The sequence below is a fragment of the Cyprinus carpio genome, unplaced genomic scaffold (genome assembly GCF_018340385.1).
Source record: "Cyprinus carpio isolate SPL01 unplaced genomic scaffold, ASM1834038v1 S000006763, whole genome shotgun sequence".
In the NCBI taxonomy this organism is placed as follows: Eukaryota; Metazoa; Chordata; class Actinopteri; order Cypriniformes; family Cyprinidae; genus Cyprinus; species Cyprinus carpio.
The window spans coordinates 391,116-413,457 of record NW_024879360.1 but is presented as its reverse complement, the minus strand read 5'-3'; the positions used below and the strand labels follow the sequence as shown (position 1 = coordinate 413,457).

The following is a 22,342-nucleotide window of genomic DNA, read 5'->3' as shown; positions in this document are numbered from 1 at the left end:
CTGCATTGCGATGCATTGTAGAAACAATTAATTTCGACACCCCTAGTTTGAATGTCCACTTCTGAAACCAGACTGGTTCCTGTTGAGGAGGTTATTCCGTGTGAGAAAGGCATGGTTGAACACAGCTCATTTCAAGTGTTTTTGCAATGAAAGGAAGAGGGGAAACTGGTCTGTAGTTCCCTAAAAAAGATGGGTTAAGGGTAGGTTTCTTAAAGGGGTCATCAGATGCGACATGCACTTTTACAACTTGTGTGTTGGCAATGTGTGTACACAACCACCCTATAATGATAAATATCCACCCAGTGTTTTTTTTTTTTTTTATCTTGTTAAATCACTTCCCCTTTCTCATATCAAGCCATTCTCAGATGCCTGTCTGTGTGATGTTACATGGATCCAGGCCCCTCCCACGATTGTTGATTGACAATAGCGTTTTACCTTAGACACGCCCTAAGTGAGCTCTCATCAGTCCGCCCACTGTTTCGACACTGGAGCAGGACTAGACAAGAATGGCTCATAAGCGATTGAGGGGTTCTGTTTTTGGATGTAATAATGAAAATAGCAGTCATCATTTACTCCTGACATCTGAGCAGCTGAAGATGCAGTGGATTACCTTTGTTTTTGAAGGGAGTGAACCCGTGATCTGCCTAAATGCGTTTATGTTTGTGTGAATCATTTGTGATCCAGCCTCACCTACAGAAGAAGTGAGTGTAAGGTTCTTTTCTGTTTTCAATCTTTGCAAATCGCTTTTCCTTTCCTAAACAAACTTGTGCTAAAGGACAATATCTATTTCTCCCTCCATCATCCTTCAGTAGTGTGTGCCAATCCACTCAACCTGAATGGTACACACACCTGGACAAAGTATGAGTGACCACAGAACTTCATATCAGCTTCCGAGTCATCATGTGGTTGACACATCCCACTAGGTCACTGATAACACCATGCAGCCACAACACTGCTCAGGGCCCAACAAGCAACGCCAGGGCCCAAACCCTCCTCCATCTGCTCTAGGTGAACCAAAAACAACTGGTAACAGCTCTCTGTGATATGTGTCGGGTCCCATTGTACCTGTAGCTTTCTCTATTTCTGTTTTATCATGTGATAGAAAGTCTAAGGCCTTCTCAAGCCTTATGGCTGACCCATCTAATCTGTGGCGTATTATGCATCAAACTAAGATTGCTGTAGGGACAAAACGTAATGCCATCAAGTTTGGATTTTTAAACATTTGCTCACTAAAGAATAAATAATTTCTGACTTAATGACCACAAACAACCTGGATTTTATATTTTTAAACGAAACGTGGCTAGAAGACAGCTGCAGTGCAACGGTCCTCAATGAAACAGCCCCTCCTGACTTTACTTTTATAAGTGTCTGCAGGACTATTATGAGAGATGGAGGTGTAGCTGCACTATTTAAAGATGTCTACCAATGCAAGCAAGTGTATTTTTAATATCCAGATATTGTGCTGAAAGGTACCCCACGCATTCTATTTATTATTATTTACAGGCCTCCAAAATACACTCCAGCCTTTGTTGAAGAGTTCACAGAACAATGATTTCCTCAGAGTTTGACTGTTTTGCTATTGCAGGGGATTTTAATATTCACATAGATAATGCAGAAATCAAAACTACAAAATAAATGATAATTGTTTTAAAAACTTTTGACCTGATTCTGCATATGCATGGACCCACAAACAATCGAGGACACACTCTAGATTTACTCATCAGTAGAGTTCTAAACATTTCATCCATTGTTATTAAGGATGTGGCACTATCTGATCACTTGTGTATTTTCTTTAATATATTGATCTCTGCTATCACTGAATCTAGATCTGTCTCTGTCAGAAAGCGATGCATTAATGAGAACACTAGTGTGTTATTTATGAAGACTATGGGCCCTATTTTAACGATCTAAGTGGATGGTCTAAAGCGCAGGGCACAGGTGCACTTAGGGCATTTCCGAATCCACTTTTGCTAGTATAACGATGGAAAAAATGGTCGGTGCTCCTGGCGCATGGTCTAAAAGGGTTGTCCCCCATCTCTTAATGAGTAATGGGTGTGTTTTGGGGCAATCCTTTAATTTTTTGGGGTAATCCTTTAATTTTTAATTTTTGGCATGTTTGTTTGCTGCTGTGTGTAATGCACATTGTGGACCCGCACAGAGGCACATTTTCTACTAACATGCTCTTTAAATAACAACAACAACAAAAATATTATGCCATTGACTTTAGACTTATGACCAGGTTTGAGTTGGTCTATGGCGCAGTCTATTTTCAGTTCCTCAAAATAGCAACACGCCAACAATGCGCCTGAACACACCTCTTTTTTAGAACAGCACGCCCATGGGCATACAAATGGGTGCAAATGCATTTGCTATTTAAACAACGCGGCGCAGGATGAGAAAATTAAAACTGCGTTGGGCTAAAACTTGGAGAATTAGAGTTTTGGTTCCTTGCCGCTGTCGCCTCTGGCTTGCTTAGTTGGGGACACTTCATTTACAGCGATATTGTTGACTTGATTGCAAATTATTGCACAGATACTATTTAAACTGAACTGAGCTGCATGATGACATCACTGAATTCAATGATGAACTGCCTTTAACTGTCATTTTGCATTATTGACACACTGCTTTCCTAATTGATGTTGTTCAGTTGCTTTGACGCAATCTTTTTTGTTTAAAGCTTTATATAAATAAAGATGACTTGACTTGACAATTGTTTTCTGACAGCATCACAACACAGAGACAGCGCTCATAAAGATAATAAATGATATTTACTTTAATTCTGATTCTGGCAAAATATCAGTGCTGGTACTACTAAATCTTGTTGCTGTGTTTGACACTGTCGATCATAACATACTTCTAGAGAGACTGGAAAACTAGGTCGGGCTTTCTGGGGTGGTACTCAATTGGTTCAGGTCATAGTAAGAAGGGGGAGGTTATTATTTGAGTATAGGAGAGCATAAGTTTAAGTGGACGTCCATGACATGCTGAGTCCCACAAGGCGCAATTCTTGCACCACTCTTATTCAGCCTGTATATGCTCCCTCTATGTCAAATAATAAGAAAGAACCAAATTGCCTATCACAACTATGCAGATGACAACCAAATTTACCTAGCCTTATCTGCAAATGACTACAGCCCCATTGACTCCCTCTGCCAATGCACTGTTGAAATTAACAGTTGGATGTGCCAGAACTTTCTTCAGTTAAACAAAGTGAAAAGTGAAAGTGAAAGTGAAAGTGACGTGACATACAGCCAAGTATGGTGACCCATACTCGGAATTCGTGCTCTACTTTTAACCCATCCAAAGTGCACACACACAGCAGTGAACACACACCCGGAGCAGTGGGCAGCCATTTATGCTGCGGCGCCCTGGCAGCAGTTGGGGGTTCGGTGCCTTGCTCGAGGGCACCTCAGTTGTGGTATTGAGGGTGGAGAGAGCACTTTACATGCACTCCCCCCACCTACAATTCCTACTGGCCCGTGACTCGAACTCACAACCCTTGGATTGCGAGTCTGACTCTCTAACCATTAGGCCACGACTTCCCCATTTGGAAACAAAAATTAAGTTCTCAAGGTGATTGCATACCTTGACTCAAGGGGTCAAACAACTAAGAAACCAAGTCAAGAATCTTAATTTGTGATTCTGGAGACAGACCTTAGCTTCAGTAGTCATGTCAAAGCAGTAACTAAATCAGCATAATACCATCTCAAAAACATTGCAAAAATTAGATGTTTTGTTTCCAATCAAGACTTGAAGAAACTTGTTCATGCCTTTATCCCAAGCAGGGTGGATTATTGTAATGGTCTCCTCACTAGCCTTCCCAAGAAGACCATTAGAGAGCTGCAGCTCATGCCAGGATTCTAACTAGAGCCAACAAATCTGAGCATATCACACCAGTCCTCAGGTCCTAACACTGGCTTCCAGTTACATTTAGGATTGATTTTAAAGTACTTTTACTCGTTTATAAATTACTCAATGGCCTAGGACCTAAATACATTGCAGATATGCTCAATGAATATAAACCTAACAGACCACTCATATCATTAGGATCAGGTCAGTTAGAAATACCAAGGGAAAATTTTCTAGGAGTCTTAGCTTAAAAGTGATTCAGGACCAATCTGAAAGTAACTCTGAGGGAGGAAAAGACAAAAACTTTTATCTTATTGAGGAGGTGGGGCCAACCCCTTTGCTAGCTATGACAGAGTCTTTTGAAGACTGTGATTGGTTGGTTGTCCAAGATGGAAATAAAAGACCACTTTTAAGAGTAGGGTCTATTATAAGCCTTAACATAATTTTTCATGTTTTACCATTTTCTCTGTATCTCTCTCTCTCTCGTTATCACTTTGCTTATAGAAGGTTGTGACAGACACAAATCATCACTGCTGCATAGTTGCATTTTTCCAGTTGCCAAATATGTTAATGTAGTTAATGTAGTGATTACTACCATTTCTGGCGCTATGGCATTTCTGCGCAGTGTCAGAGATGTTAGCTTGTCTCTAAAAAGATCGGTCACAAACATAATCCCTGCACAATCTAATGTGTAGCGTCTTGTTAACTCATTCTCATGCATTGTGTGTAAGACACTTCTTCTCCCTCTTCGTGTTTTGTCCATTTTTTCCACTGCTAAAGAAACTCTTTAGCCTCTTAAAAAAGTCCTCGTCCATACTCCTAACAATTTTGGACCTTAAGACCTCTTCTATGGGTTAAGATGCTCTCTGAATTACTTTTTTCTTTACTAGGATCTTTTCTTTAATTTTAAGAGGAAACACTCACATTTCTAATAATTTTCTTAGAATTTTGCTACTAGGAGCAACTCTTAGCACTAAGATTTGTCATGAATACTGTCCCAGATGTACTTAAACATTAGCCACATTTAAATCGAGACTCAAAACTCACTGTTTAGCTGTGCATTTACTGAATGAGCACTGTGCTACGTCCGAACTGACTGCACTGTATTTTATGTATAATCATTTTCTATTTTTAACTGTTTTAAATTCATTTTAAATCAATTTTACATAATTTTAAAAGTTTTTAAATTTCTTATTTTATTGTTGTGATTTTTTTTATGATTATTTTATTTTATTCCTTTTATGTAAAGCATTTTGAATTACCATTGTGTATGAAATGTGCTATATAAATAAACCTCCCTCGCCTTGCCTAATAATGCACTAGTTAGCAAGTTCTGCGGCTATCGTAAACAGTATCATGAGAACGGCTCATCACTCCACGGAAGAGACGGGTGGGCGTGAGCAGAGCTCATTAGCATTTAAAGGAATATGGACTGAAATGGCTTGCTGAAAACAGAGCTGATTTTGACAGGGTACATTGAGAAATTTTAACCAAAGTATGTTATAGGCTTTTCATTAAGACATTTAAAAAATCCTATCAACTTGTGGGAAATGGGCATCCGATGACCCCTTTAAGTAGTGGGGTTATATGAGCCTGTCTATATGCTGAGGGAAAAACACCAGTGTGAAGAGATGTGTTAATGATGTGAGTGCAGGTACATCTGCAGGAGAAATGGCTTGAAGGAGATGAGATGGAATAGAATCGAGCAGACAAGTATTAGGATGATTGACAGATTGTGGTGTGGAAAGTTGTGCACTGATGGTTTTAATTTTATTAATGAGGAATGTGGCAAAGTCGTCACCTCTTAAAGGGTTCATGACATGATTTTTTTTAACAATTATTCTAATATGCTCCTTGAGGTTGACCTAACATGTATGTGGAAAAAATATTATATTCAATAATATAATGTTATATTCACGTTATATTATTATATGTGTTTTGAAAATATAATCCAAAAACTGTCATTTACAGACAAAGCATTATAAAATTGCTTACTTCTGGTTTGCAATGCAGCTTCTGTAAAATCCAATGCCGTTGGCTGCTTCATCTTTCAACAAAAGTTTATTTTAGAGCTCTCTACTAAACTGTGTCCTTTTTACAAAACAATCTGCAGTCAAATGCTCCAAACATACATATAACTGCAACACGATCTGGGACACCATTACAAACCATCCACTTGTTTCTGGCAATCAAATCCTTCTGAAGTCTATACAGAGACACAAACAAGCTGTTTTAACACGGCAAATCACAGGAAACACTCTTTTACTCTTCCGTTTATCCTGTTGTTGACAGATTTGTAAGGACCACCCATTAGCCCAACAACAGAATTCAACGGTGTAGAGGCAAAGGTATACAGTAGGGAAAATATTTATTTGATCCCCTGCTGATTTTGTAAGTTTGCCCATTTACAAAGAAATGAAGGGTCTGTAATTTTTACGGTAGGTTTATTTTAACGTGTAGAGACAGAATACCAACCAAAAAATGCAAACAAACAAACAAAAAAACACATTATATAAAGGTTAGAAACTGATTTGCATTTCATTGAGTGAAATAAGTATTTGATCCCCAAGCAAAACATGAATTAGTACTTGGTGAAGAAACCCTTGTTGGTAAGCATAGAGGTAAGACATTTTTGTAGTTGGTCACCAGGTTTGGACACATCTAAGGAGGGATTTTGATCCACTCCTCTTTACAGATCCTCTCTAAATCCTTAAGGTAACTTGGCTGTCGTTTGGCAAATTAAAGTTTCAGTTCCCTCCACAGAATTTCTATAGGATTGAGGTCTGGAGACTGGCTAGGCCACTCCTTAACCCTCTGGAGTCTAAGGGTATTTTTGGGGCCTGGAGAAGTTTTGTCATGCCCTGACATTTGTGCTTTTTTCAGTTTCTTATAAATATCTAAATGGCTAAAGTCTAATCTCACTGTAATCAGCACAAACTAGGCTATAATAATATGTGAGCAGCATGTATGTACATGATTGTGTTTTTGAGAAAAAAAAATGTTATGCGTGGTTAGTGAAAAACTAAAAATGTTAAAATCACTTGAATAAGGCAATAAAACACATACAGAAAATTGGTTCCCAGGAATTTTGAGAACTGGAGCTTGTAGCCTAGAATTTTTTTTTTCTAAATGATGTGAAAATCATCTTGTTTACTCACTTACAGAAAAAATATATTGATTTAAATTTTCTGAGACACTTTTTGTTGGTAAAAGTCATATGCGAGTAGGCGTCAACTATCATGAATTCACACCTGAGAAGACAAAGGCCTGCATAATGAGCTGCATAATGAGCCATTCAGTCAGCTGTGTCACTGAGAGGGATGAGTTACAAGAAAGAATGTGAGGACAAAATAAATGTATATAATTTTATGTTTGTAGTTTATTTAGAATATATTTAATTATCCCACAACATAATTTAATATTCACTTGTGAGTGCAGTTAAACAGTTTATTAGGAACAATCAAAGCTGACTTTCAAACTGAATTTTTTGCATCATTACTCCAGTCACACAATCCTTCAGAAATCCTTTTAACAATCTTATTTTCTACAAAACAATTTTTTATTGTTATTATTATCATTATTATTATTATTATTATTATTATTATTATTATTATTAATGTTGAAAAGAGCTGAGAATATTTTTTTTTTTAGGTTTTTTAGGGGGGGAAAAATTGAAAGAAGAACAGCAATGATTGTTACATTTGTTACAGTTACATTTATTGTTACATTTATATTATTTACATCAAGCTTTTGAATGGTATAGTAGTGTATTTGTTATTGAAACTTTATAATATTTCACTTGATTATACATTTAGTCAGGAATTATAGTTTGGAAAAAGTCTTTGGAAAAAGTCTAACTAGTAAAATGTTTACACGTTATGTGAAAACTAGTACAAGTATATAAATAAATAAAAAGAGACTTACTCATGTTTATGATCTCTGCTGAATAAAGCACTTCATTCTTTTTTTTCTGAGGAAATCCAAATCTCAAATCCTCAACCACATCACATCTTTTTGGGGTGAATTATGTCTTATTCCTCTCATCGCGAAGCAAACAGTAAAAATAATAAAAACTTGAACAGTCTCGCTGCGTTGTCTTCTGTTGTGTGGGGCGTATTCAAAAGCCGCGCGCTTCAGTGAAATATTTGAATCTCAAAAGCGCGCTCGGGCGCGGGGGCGTGGTCGCATTACAAGATAATGAAGGGAGACGTGAAAAACGGACATCGCGTTGTTTTTCATATGGATTACTTTATCACAGAATATTTGTTTTCAGCAGCACTTGTTTAGTTTAAAAGTAGACATGTCAGGCTTTCTATAGATATCTCTCTCATGTCTCTGTCTTGAGTATTCACTGAGTTACAGTTCATTTTAATGACGCATTTGTATCTGAAGATCAGCGCAGACAAAGGCTGCAGACAGCACTCCTTGTTTGTTATCTTTATTTTATAAGTGCACAAAGTTTTGTTGTTATTATGTCTGTATACAAAAAAAAAGTAGACCCTTTACAGATTCGATTGATGTATTGCACTTATCTGTACGATCAAAACTGAAAGTGTAATTTAAGTTCTTTTCGGGGTTATCAGGAGAAAATACCCCAAAACGCGTATACGCGATAATCGACTCCAGAGGGTTAATGTGCTTCTTCTTGAGCCACTCCTTTGTTGCCTTGGCAGTATGTTTCGGGTCATTGTCATGCTGGAAGACAGGAGGTTCTTGTCCAAGATTATACAATACATGGCCCCATCCATTTGCCCCTCAATGTGGTGAAGTCATCCTGTACCCTTAGCAGAAAAACAGCCCCAAAGCATAATGTTTCCACCTCCGTGAATGTAGGGATGGTGTTCTTGGGGTCATAGTCAGCATTTCTCTCCCTCCAAACAAGGCGAGTTGAGTTCATGCCAAAGAGCTCAATTTTGGTCTCATCTGACCACAGCACTTTCTCCCAAGCCTTCTCTGAATCATTTAGATGTTCATTAGCAAACTTTAAACGGGCCTGTACATGTGCCTTCTTGAGTAGGGGGACCTTGTGAGCGCTGCAGAATTACAGTCCATTGTGGCGTAGTGTGTTACCAATGTTTTGGTTGGTGACTATGGTCCCAACTGCCTTAAGATTATTAACAAGTTCCTCCCGTGTAGTTCGGGGCTGCTCCCTCACTTTTCTCATGATCATCCTTACCCCATTAGGCAAGATCTTGCATGTAGCTCCAGGCCGAGGCCGATTGATGGTTGTTTTGTATTTCTTCCATTTCCGAATAATCACACCAACAGTTGTCTCCTTCTCAACAAGCTTCTTGCTCATGGTCTTTGTAGCCCATTCAAGTCTTGTGCAGATCTACAATCTTGTCTCTGACATTCTTTGACTGCTCTTTGGTCTTGTCCATGGTGGTGGGAGAGGTTGAAACGGAAGATACAGATTGTGTGTCTTATACACCTGATGAGCTGACATTAGGAGTAACTTCTTAAAGTGACAGGACTAATCTGTGTTTCACAGGGGCACATAACCAATCTGTGGGAGCCAGAATTCTTGCTGGTTGGTAGGGGATCAAATACTGATATCACTCACTGAAATGCAAATCAATTTCTAACCTTTATATAATGTGTTTTTTTTTTTTTTTTTTTTTTTTTTTTGATATTATGTCTCTATCTGTTAAAATAAACCAACCAATTACAGACCCTTCATTTCTTTGTAAGTGGGCAAACTTACAATATCAGCAGGGGATAAAATAAATATTTTCCCTGCTGTAATGCATGTACAGTAGGTCTTTTACTTGCACTACTGTAGAGTTTATCTAATTTCATTAGGATTCAGTTTCAACTTGATTCTAACTCTTTGCTTAAACAGACTGCAGAGTCATGAATCTCACATTCACAAACTCACCAGTCTGATCTTAATCAGAGGGTGCAAGGTTAACCACTACCTTAAAGTCGGCCACCTACTGGTTGCTCATAACAAAAAGTGTACTTTGTTTGGTCACTTAAATACAACTTGCTAAGTCAGTGCTAGACAGAAATCCAGTCTCCAGTACCTACTGTTCCTTATCTATGAACCTTCAGTATGTTCTATACTGGACAAAGATATGCGGTAACAAGGTTCCACAAAATCCACTAGTCATAATGATTTCAGGGGAGTTCAGAATAAATCAAATATAACATTTTATTTGTTGGGTGAGAATGTATCATACCAATTACATAATTAAACAATGAGAATTCAACAAATGAACACCAGTGGGCAGGGCTTATGGTGTTATGATGCTAATAACTATTCACTGATGTCTTGCTCTAAATGCAGACATATGGATATGCATGTAACAAATCCCACACTAACCCCTCCCAATCCACCGCGAGTTTGCTTTACTTAACTAGTAAGAATATGCCTCAACCTCAATAATGCAAGTCTGCATAGATTCCTAAAGCCTTATTTATGAATCAACTTTTGTACTACAAGTGTTCCAAACTGCCTAATGTTAGAAATTAGATGCTAAAGCCACTGTGACACTAATTGCACACAGTTAGCCCCTTGAATTTTCTATTTGTGTGTTACATGGATTACTTGAAAGAATAGAGTAATAAATTAAACATATTTAATGGCATAAACCTGACCACCAGAATAGCTGCAAATACTAACCACTAATTCCGAGAAACGGGCATGCAGTTCTTCCTCCGGGGGCATGGGGGCACTGAACTCCAGCAGCTGCAGTGGTTCACTGTCTTTCAGGTTGATCTCAGGGGTTTCACTGCTGCTGAAGCAGCACAGGAAGCCCAGGGTGGGCCGTGTGCGCTTCCGGGGAGGCATCCTCTCCAATCCGGAGGGGCCGTCAGCCAGCAAGGCGAAGAGTATGCTATCTAGGGGGCATGATCTGAAAGAGAGAAAAGAACCAATCAGAATTAAAACACACACACACACACACACACACACACACAGCATAATAGATATCTACATAATAGATATCTACATAATAATTTATCACAAACTAGATGGTTTTAAATCTACTGAGAAACATTAAAGAGATAGTTCACCCAAAAATAAATATTTTCATTTTTTACTCACCTTCATGTTGTTCCAAACCTGTATGAATTTCTTCCTTCTGTTGAACACAAAAGATAATATTTTGAAGATTTTTGGTAACCAAACAGTTGCTGTTAGCCACAGACTCCATAGTATTTTTTTCCATACTCACTATCCATACATGTCAATGGCTACCAGCAACAGAAGACAGAAATTAATACAGGTTTGGAACAACTTGAAGATCAGGAAATGATGACAGAATTTTCATTTGTTGGGTGAACTATCCCTTTAAGACATATGTCAAGAAACTGAATACATGTGTCGAGGATTCAACCACAGAAATAAAAAGCAACTCTTGACCAAAGCTGAAGCCTCCCATTAACAGTTTTGAATTCTCCCTTTATTTATTTATTTTTTATTATTATCATTTTTTTAAAACCCTTAATACTCCCCGATACGGTTCCCTAAACTCATCTACACCACTGATGTTGAATTTAAAGCAGTTTCAAAGCAGTCTAACAGCTTTAATTGCTCAACATCAGAATGGGAACATCAATGAAAGACAGAGGCTGTTGTTCTAAAGGCTGAACCCTTCAGCTGTGTGGAGTGGCCATGAAGAAACTGGGTTTTTGAAAAACAACCGTTCTCATCACTCTCCAGAACTTCTTCGGTCAATGTGGGCATAAAGAATGGAACCGCCTGGCACCCCTCTGGATGTGCTGGAATAACCCCCAGGGCACTACAAAGACTTCTCTGTTTTCAGGCTACAATGTTCGCCAATGGCAAAAGAGAAGTAAAGTGAGGGAGAACATGAGTAATCGTCAGAAGAGGCAGCTGTACCCATCACACTCACCGGAACAGAGAAGACACAAAAGGGAAATGAGCCCAGCATTCCTAGACTCCCTGCTCTCACGATTAAACCCACCATAATCAGAATGGTAGTGGTTTCCAAAATTGTGAGAAGGAACTACAACTGTCAGCCTTGCTTATATCAAACCCTACAAGTGCAATTACAAGTGTTTGCTACAAAAAAATTAAATGGGTCATGAACTGAGAAATCAAAATTCTCTTGATCTTTATACATATAAGAGGTCATTGTACTATAAAAACACCCTGTATGTTTCAGAACTCAAAACTTTGCTGTTACTCTTAAAAACAGCTTATATTGAAAGCAGTCTGCCATTATAAGCTCGTGATAACATTATAAGAGAAAAGTACAACATAAAAACAGAGGCAGTTCATGACCCCTTTAATATCAAAATAGTATGACATAATATGGTTGCTGGATTTTTGCCAGTCCAAGGTGGTCCGGTAGCTATAACTAGCTTGTCCAAGATGATCTGCCAAGATAAATTAAAGGTGATCAGCAATCTAGACCAGCCTCAACTGGCTAAAAAACATGAGAACCAGATCAGGTTTCCACTATATCAAGACGGCTTTCCTAAAAAAAAGTGTAAGAGTTGAGAATTAATAAATTATTATATTGAGTTCAATTACTTTACAAAAATAAAAAATAAAACAGATTTTCCTTTTTTAACCTAAGCTTCCTATTGGAATTGAATGATAAGAGAGAAAGACTTAAAGGGTTAGTTCACCCAAAAATGAAAATTAAACTGTTTTACTCACCCTTGAGTCATCCTAGGTGTATATGACGCATTCATAATAAAACGTGCCACACATGGCTCCAGGAGGTGAATAATTGCCTTCTGTAGTGAATGTATGTGTTTTTGTAAGAAAAATATAAATTTTTCAAACGTAATAAACACTTTTCTCTCACTTCCGTTATCTGTCATACATGGAAGCCATTCTGCAAGAGAAATGCTAGTATCACGAGTTTGTTTATTGTAGTAAAGGAAGCAAAGTTTCCTTACTTTAGCGAAGAAAAAACAGTCTCCTCTTGGTTTATTTCGAAATCCTCAGACGTTTTTCTTTGCAAATCCTCGGTTTGTACTTCTTATTTGTGTCCACACTGACGAACTACAACATCTGCCAGAATGGCTCTCACGTATGACAGATAATGGAAGTGAGAGAAAAGTGTTTATTACATTTGAAATATGGATATTTTTCTTACAAAAACGCATGCATTGACTACAGAAGGCCTTTATTCAGTCCCCTGGAACTGTGTGCGGCACGTTTTATTATGAATGCACACGCTTTATTTGACGACTTCTGGACTGTTCAACTGCAACACCTGCTGACTGCAATGATAGAGCTTGGAACTTGCCAACTGGATTTGTCTGAAAGAAGAAAGTCATATACACCTAGGATGCCTCGAGGGTGAGTAAAACATTTTAATTTTTGAGGGAACTAACCCTTTAAAGAAAGACTGGTTGCCACTAAATAATACAAATAAACAATTAAATTGAATAAAATCTCTTCATATAGATTGTCACTGGTTACAACCAGCATAACCCTTTGTTTAAGCCTAAAAGCTACATTATAAATACATAAACACAGCAAAGACAAATGCTACTTTAAACTTTAACACTGAGATAAATTTAGTATACAGTTTTAATAATTTATTGTTATTATGTCAAGTTTCAGATGCTTGTGAGTAGGGTTAGGAAAGATATTTATGTGGCGAGTGAAGTTGCTGTTTATGTAGAACATTCTAAATTAGTTGCATTATAAGGTTAAACGTTAAATTAAAGATACTGCCTCTTGTGAATGACCCCTAATGAATACATTACAGTTGTTTAATTAATGATATTGAAAACACCACTAATATAAATGCAAGTACGGATGTGTGGAAACACTGGAAAACAACAAAAAATGTAATTTGTGCATACATGGATGTATAATAATGTTCATGCTGTCTCTTATGCATTTTTTCCACAGGGGAGGGCCAGGGCATACTGGGTAATTTGTGTTGACTCTAAAGAGCCCAGTGGTGTATAAAGACAGACAGAGAGAATCTAACAGAGATGGTAAGGGGGGAGGGGGATGGCTGTTGCCATTTCTCATTCAGCCCACGACCACATCATACTATCCTGTGTGCTGCTGGAAGTAGGTCAGGAGAGAGGGAGGAGCATTTCCTAACACACACTGCTCAAATGGTTTCTATATCTTGCATTACTTTTTCTCACTTGTGTGATCAGCAGCATCTGTTTTGGTCAGAATTTCTGCAAAATCATAAGTTTTCCCTTTCCTTTTCTAGCTTTTCTTCACAATGACATGCCACCAGACACCTCCATATTCCTACTAGTGGATTTCAGACTCTGGGGAAGTTGACCACCCCTAGTTTCCAGCCAACCATAAACAAAATTGGTAATGTGACCACAAATATTTTAAGAGTCATCCATTTTACTCTGATGAAGAGAGGCCCATGAAATAATTACATTTAAGTAAAAAAACAAAACAAAAAAACAACAACAACAACAACAAAAAAAAACATGCAGCACCATAAGTTTTGTGCTGTTCAACATGATGTGTGTGTGTGTGTGTGTGTGTGTGTGTGTGTGTATCAAATTAGCTCAAAGTGAGATGTACATAATTAATCATAACGGGTTATTATTAACTACATTCATCTTCAGGAATTACTTGTAGCATTATATCATTAATAGTACAATAAAATGATTTGTTCGTCCGCAGGGCGGACAGTGTTAATCGTTTATTGACTCTAAGTAAAATTATTTCTCTGGCCACGAAAAATAATTTTATTACTAATACATTGCTCCCAGAGCATGTAACGAAACCGGAACGTTTAAAGTGACCTCGTCCAGTGAGCAGCAAACACAGACAACCAAGTGTGAATACATATGGATGTTTATTCAACTACACTACAGGGGAACATGCAACATCAGACTAAACACAAACATACACACATTAAACATAGATGCCAACGCAAGGAAGGCATGGAGGATGGAGAGAGAGAGAGAGAGAGAGAGCGAGAGAGAGAGAGAGAGAGAGAGAGAGAGAGAGAGAGAGTATGCTGCAGAGAGTGAGAGAAGCGAGCGAGCGCTCACGCCTCACGCGCGCAAGAGAGTGGAGAGTCATGGCAGTATTTACTCATAAACTAAATCACAACCTGTTAAGAACCATCAAAAAATCTCATCACCTTAATTAAAAGGGGTCAAAGCCTAGAAGTGCATCTAAATAGTTAACAAGCTGTTACTTGCATTGGTTCTGTAGTTGCTGAGTAAAGTGTCCCGGTGCATGTATAATGCGTAGATTCCTGTTGAATCCTGTTAGGAGTGAAACCTTCGTCATTTCATCCATGGGTTGACTGCTCCGAAGTGAAGCCAGGAGATCGGACTCCCCCCCAGAAGGGGAGTCGCGAGGTGTCCAAGGTGATGGGTGTTTCCAGGGATCCGCAAGTTAAGAGAAGTAAAAGAGAACACCTTTTGGGTGTGGAAGAGGTTTTTCCTGGTTTCCCAGTAACACTCCTTTTGGTTGGATTGACCAATAACAAGGCATATAGTTTCAGCGGGAAAGTGTTTCTTTGTCTCAATGACACCTGATTTGCATAATTTATTAAGGGAGTGATTAACTGGTTATCTGGTAACCCAAACTATGGTACAAATAGTATGATGCATTTTTAGCTATTTTAGATATTTAGCTAAGGCAAACCGAGAGGTTTAATTAGGTACAAAGAAAGATATGCAAGACAGATAGAAACATAAAGATACATTCTTATGCTTGAATATAGGCACTTAGAGGTCAACTAACACGACTAGAGAATCATAACTATGCTAATATGAGCTGGGAAACATACAAACACACAGGGATATATCGTATACATTTGGAATGGCTTATATCCTGAGTTAAATGCAAGAAGGTTTGAGTGTGTGTGTGTGTGAGAGAGAGAGAGCTGGCTGCTCAGCCGGGCCCATTAGGTGTCTGGCATCGAGGGCTATCTAGTTATCTCGGAATGTGTTTGAAGTTGGATGGGAGACCTTAAAGAACGTTCTGTAATTTATATGCAAATGTCAAAAGGCTAAAGGAATCCCTACAACATAAAGCCCAAATGATCGTACATGATCTTAAGCAGATGCTACAGAATTCACCCTTTTTGGCTGACGATGTTCCACGCAAACATTGTCAGACAAGGGTTGTCATGATGGTCGGATGGCAGGTGGATCAGCAAGGCCAGATGGCAGGTGCATCCTGATGGTCAGATGCTGGGTGGTTACTAATTTTCCTCATCCTTTGGACCATCAGCTTGGGTGTTAACCTTGGTCAGGTTCAGCATTGTCTCAGCCTGGGCTCAACTTTTCCGGTGGCTCCATTTGAAGGTTCAAGGAAAGGCAGCTGTGCATCCGTTCATGAACCTTTGCATCCCGTTGACTCTGTTAAACAGGACAAAGGCAAAGCCGAGAGTTAGTGTGTATCCGATTGCTGTGGCGAAGCAAAGTGTCGTGTTGGCGGAGGTCCAGGATCGGGCGATGGGAAAGGTGGTCTGGACAGGCAGCCAAGACAGTGCTAAGAGGGCTGTGTCGATTGGGGTAATGTCAATCGTCTGAGCCCCCCCTTTCTCAATGTTCAGTTCCAATTCAGGTTCCAGAGTGAGATTGTGGCCCTTGAAGAAAGCTGGAATTTTTACCTCGGACTGGTACTCTTCACTTGAAAGGTGGTACAGTGCCAGATCCCCTTTGGGCACTTGAATCCACATACTCTGGTTGGGCAGGCTGACATGGGTGGCAGTGTCATGCTGGTCATAGGTCAATGTGGCATTATGGATGGAAGTGTTAACGAGCCACTGATTTCCCACAATCTCTGCTTGCGTTTCTGTGACGTGTGTGCTAGGCTTGGCCTCAGCCGGGCAGAGTGTCTCTCTTTGTATGGGTTGTAAACCGCAGATTCCTTCAGTGTTGTCTCTGAGGAAGGGCTTGCTGGGGCAGAGATAATGATTGTCTTTGGTCAGTGTACACATACGCAGATTTGGGGCCAGGTATAGCTGTGGGTTACTGTCGTGGTAGGCTACCATAACTGGTGTGTGTATCCCAATGTGAATGTTTCCTTGCCAAAATCCAACATTGACAATATCTTTGAGTCTGTAAATCAGGAGTTTTCTGATGCACTTCTCGTGAGTCGATGCAATCTGAAGGACGATCAGGATGGCTGTCACTTGTACTTTGATGACTGGAAGCTTGCAGTGTTGCTGTAGGAGACATTTGCCGTTAACCCACAAAACACCTGTTCTGGGCATCTGTTCCTGAACCGTGCCTCAACATTGCGTCCTTAAAGGGCCATTGACCATGTGGCTTTGGGGCATTGGTCCTCTGTATGGATGCATTGGTTGTTAAGGGGCCATTAAAGTTTGGAGGCACATCTCTGTGATCACTTTCCAGGTTCCGTTGTGACTGGAGAATCGCTGGATGGTTCAGGAAATGCAGAGCAGGCTCTTTTTGTCATCTGAGTAGTTTGTGCTCTGGCGGGAGCAGTGTTTTGCTGAAGTGGGCACTACCTTTAGTTCTAGACCAACACTGAGGCAGTAGTTGGTGAATCCAGCTGTCAGATGAAACTCCTTGGGATGAGGGTAAATCAGGCATGGCAAAGAATGCAGATGCCATTTGAGTTTGATGTTAGGTGGTCTTGAGTCAGTCCACATAGTTAGCTTTAGCTATGCATCATTGTCTCTTGTAACGAGCAGCTTTAGCATTGGCAGTTGTCTCTTCAGAAAAGGGGGTGTTGCTCAAAGTGGGGCTGGGTTCCCTCCATTCCCTTGAAGGTGTGTGGTTGAGGGTTTGGCCACACTGTCTGTTGAGCTGAACAGCAACCCCTTTTTGTATAGGCTGGGACTGCAGTCTTATATATTCACTAGAGTAAATGTCTGGTAATGTCTTGGCAGAAGGTTCTCGCACTTGACAGGGCTTCTCAAGGGGGTTGCGATGTCTCATAGGGAAGCTCATGCACTTGCTTGTGAAGGCAGGTCTGGTGTGAGGCTCAAGGCCATATTATCATGGCTGGCTGTGAGATTTTCTCGTGACCTCGGTGACCTGACAGTCAGTCTGGGTGAACTGTTTGGCTGAAGTGGCAGGGGTTTTGCACTTCAGCCTTGAGTTTCGGCTGTCTCAAGTTCAGCAAAGGGTCAATGTGATCCAGCACCTCTTTATCAATGAGAAGGTGGTATACATGTATGACTGCATGTTCAGTGCAGACCTTTGGGGCCTTAAAAGTTCAGTTCTGTTTCTGAGCTTCAACGTTGCGTCTATCAAAGAGTTAGAGGTGACCTAAAAGTTGGGTTTACTTCAGTGTCACCGGAGCTCCAAGTCTCACCTTGTTTTCAAACATTCTGTTTCCTGGTTGCCCCCCTTTTCAATTGGGTTCCTCAGGAGTCTTGATACCAGGTTTGTGTGGTGACCGGTATGGTGACAGGTGTTGGATCATCCTGGATGGGCAGGCATCAGCTGAAGTGGCTGGGTGATGCCATTACTTGGTGATGGAATGGCTGGCCCTGTGGTCAGTGGCTGGTTAGCAAGGATCTGAGTCGTGGGCTGGTCTGACCTTGAGACTGGGTTCTTGTGACCAGCTGAGATGTCAAGGGTGATCTTTGTAACCTGGCATTACTCTTTAGACGAGTTGGGTGGCTGGAAAGGTGACATTCCCGCACTTGAGCCCAATTCTATGAATGCTCCAAGTCCAGTTATGTTGTGTACACGGGGTGTACGGTCTCATGGAGCTGATGGTTGTCTGGGTGCCATGACTGTCTGGCTTTAGGATGGATGTCTCTGTGGCGAGAGACTGTTGGCTGAGATCTGGGCATTTCTCTTAGTAGGAGGGCATTCTGGTAGGTTGTTTGTTTCTCATGCCGCTCATAGTTAAAAGGACTCTGCTGGTCTGAATATGTTTGTCCTGCTGGTGAGGCCACTCTCAGGATCAGTTCCTTTAATGTCCTCAGGATCTTTTCATGCTGTCCCATGTGCTCTCCAGAGTCAGTTCTGGTACTGTGGGTAGGATCCCTTATGAAAAATTAACCATGGTTTAATTATAGTAAAAACTGTAGTAACCATGGTTTTTTGGCGTGTTGACTACCATTTGTGCCACGGATTTACTACAAATACCATGGTTAAACTATGGTTAATATAGCAAAACCATGGTTAAATTAAAACTACCATGGTTTAACTATAGTAAACATTTTCAATTGGCAACATCAGCAAAAAAATCACACGCTACAAAATATTAATGGTAGGTAGGATTTTAACAGTCTCTATGGAGGCAGCGCTGTGTTCTCTGTAGGCCAGCGTACTGCGGACTTCGGGTGGAGGTAAGGTTCTGGAGTTGAAACCTTCCTCCCTTGTTGCCTGTTCTGTCATCTGCCGTAGACTCGTTGTAGTAGACTCGTAGTTGTAGTTTTTGTAATCCGATTTGACAGTTTCAGTCTGCTGGTACAGGATGTTGTGTGCCTCGTGGCTGGGGGTGATCCTGAGCAGATAGTCTGTCTTGTGTGGTCGCATTGGCAGAGTTCAAGCATAAAAGTCCCCGTTTTGCAAGTAGGCAAGTGTTGTGGCCTTTTGCAGTATTTAGGTCGACAGTTGTAATGGCTCTGGCCAGCTTGTTGGGGTATGTGGGTCCACATGGTGTGTGTGTCTGCAGGGATCCTCTGGAAGGTTAGTGACAGTTAGTGACCCACACTAAACGCGTAGAGATCGTGTCCGATAAGGCGGGAGTGGATGATTGGTCTGAGTGAGCACCTGAAAATTATGAGTAAAACTGTTGATGGGTGATAACCTAGGGGGTCATTTAATGACTTAGACTATTCGGTTTATCAACATTATTACCAAGTATTCTCTGATGGTTCTCAGACAGGTTCAATCACTATGAAGGTATCAACTAAACAAACTGAAATAAAACCAGGAAGAGACAGAGGGAGGGCTTTCCTTATTTAGTTTAGGAGATATGATTAAGCAGTTATCACTTGTTAAAGTAATGCAGCATGGTCATAAAACCTAGGGAGACTGTTAGCTGCGCTAGCAGGGACACATCAAACACCTCAAGGTAATAAACAGAAACAACAGGAAGTGTTTCTAGTCGGCTCAGGGGCCTGGTGTAAGGAAGGATATAGACAGAAAATTAGGCTACTAAAACCTGTACCATTCATTAAGGGGACAACAGTTGCTAGAACTGCTCTAACCTATACTGAGAGGGAAGATGGTGATGGTCAAATAACTAAAATAAGGTAAAGTTAAAATTAAGATGTCCCAATAGCTTTAGGAGAATAAAAGAAATAATAAAAATAAACAAACTGATTAAATTAAATCTGAGATTTAATTCAAATCAACTTAGCTGAATCTGTACCTTCAAGCTAAAAATAAAGAGGGAAGATGGTGATGGTCAAATAACTAAAATAAGGTAAAGTTAAAATTAAAATGTCCTAATAGCTTTAGGAGAATAAAAGAAATAATAAAAATAAACAAATTGATTTAATTAAATCTCAGATTTAATTCAAATCAACTTAGCTGAATCTGTACCTTCAAGCTAAAAACAAATGAATGAAATGAAATCATAGAGAGGTAGAATAAAGTAAAAAATAAATAAATAAATAAAAAACACAAAAAGAACCAACGTATGTGAGGAGGGGCAAACCTAACTGAGTCTATACAGAAGGTTATAGTGTAAACAAGAAGTGAAACCAGGAGTGAGAGAGAGAGAGAGGAGTGGTTCACACTTTAGACTCTCACAGTGTCAGTTAGTCGGATGGTAACAGCTAACAGTTAAGTTAGCTTTGGCTACACTGGTTTGTTTACACAAGGGTCTGTGACGTGGGTGCTGTTATCAGATTGAACCAGAAGAGGCTGCTCTCAACTTCCGGGATCAGATGTTGCTAAGAGACCTATGCAAGCTTACAACACTTGCAAGTGAAGCAGAACTTGCACTGCTGTAAATCTGCATGGGAAACTCACGCGCCGTCAGTTATGACGTATCGCATATAACAATTCACAAATCAAAACAGTACATTCACTTCACAGACAATGGCAAGTTACTAGTTAGCTAGACTAGAATTAAACCATTACTTTGCTATTCAACTGCATCACTTCAATGACTACAATGATATGCGATGGTTGAAGGAAAGCTTTAATTTAGGGAGATGAGGAACATCGCTCAAATCACTAATAAAAGCAAATATACTGCAGCGAGATTTCTTCGTCGCCCAGTTTGATTTCTTCACCATGCAGTTCAATTCATGCAGCTAATCTGAGGTTTCTTCGTGAGACTTAAGACTTATGCATTTAAAACTGAAAGTGGGGGTTTCTTCTCCCAATATAAGATAAATTTAGTATAAAACTATTTATACAAGCTGCTTCTGGGATTTCTTCGCCAGATAAATGGGACTTATGCGGTTGTTGCAACAATTTTGATTGACTCCCCGTTATCATTAATCCAACACTGACCTGCAGTATTCTAAGATTAATTTTGCTCCGTGAACGGGCAAGAGGGCACATTAGTTAGCTATGCTAATGGTTTAACCCACGGGAGTAATAGTCTAGTTGTATGGCATCAATCTAGCTATACATAACTTAAGGCCTTAATTTTAAGATACGCGAGGAACATCGCTCGCTATCTTCATGCTAAAAGAGGGTTTTTTCGCTCAATTTAGGGCGGTTAAAATTGCATTGAGACACACTATAAAAGGTTTAGCCTTTTTACAGGGTCAAATTTGATAAGCTGCAGTTAACTTAAGTCATTAACAGAGGCTGGTTTCTCAGTGAGGAACTCAGGAACTGTTAAGGCTGGGAACGTGGGCGTGCATAGCCTACACATTCATTCACAAAAACACGCGTTTGGATAGTAGTCTTGTTTTGAATGAACACGCATAAGAAACACACCACGGTTACTGAGTCTGCTCACAGAACTAGGTTTAAAACATTGCCCACATTCTCCACCAATAATGTAAAAAATTAGCTCAAAGTGAGATGTACATAATTAATCATAACGGGTTATTATTAACTACATTCATCTTCAGGAATTACTTGTAGCATTATAGCATTAATATAATATAGCATTAAAATGATTTGTTCGTCCGCAGGGTGGACAGTGTTAATCGTCTATTGACTCTAAGTAAAATTATTTCTCTGGCCACGAAAAATAATTTTACTACTAATACATTGCTCCCAGAGCATGTAACGAAAACCGGAACGTTAAAGTGACCTCGTCCTGTGAGCAGCAAACACAGACAACCAAGTGTGAATACATATGGATGTTTATTAAACTACACTACAGGGGAACATGCAACATCAGACTAAACACAAACATACACACATTAAACATAGATGCCAACGCAAGGAAGGCATGGATAGAGAGAGAGAGAGCGAGAGAGCGCGCAGCAGAGAGAGAGAGAGAGAGAGAGAGAGAGAGAGAGAGCGCACTGCAGAGCGGTTACTTGCATTGGTTCTGTAGTTGCTGAGTAAAGTGTCCCGGTGCATGTATAATGCGTAGATTCCTGTTGAATCCTGTTAGGAGTGGAACCTTCGTCATTTCATCCATGGGTTGACTGCTCCGAAGTGAAGCAACAAAGTTGCTGAAAACTGCCAGAAGATCGGACTCCAC

The 22,342-nt window shown here is 39.8% G+C and overlaps 1 protein-coding gene across 1 annotated transcript in view; it reads right to left on the bottom strand.

Annotated features, from left to right (window-relative positions):
* LOC122144821 (disheveled-associated activator of morphogenesis 2-like) overlaps nt 1-22,342 on the bottom strand; it is a 96,629-nt gene that overhangs the window by 9,081 nt on the left and 65,206 nt on the right. Inside the window, exon 2 of the mRNA XM_042755997.1 lies at nt 10,475-10,706. Coding sequence (XP_042611931.1) covers nt 10,475-10,706 — 232 coding nt within the window. The remainder of the gene's footprint in view (nt 1-10,474; nt 10,707-22,342) is intronic.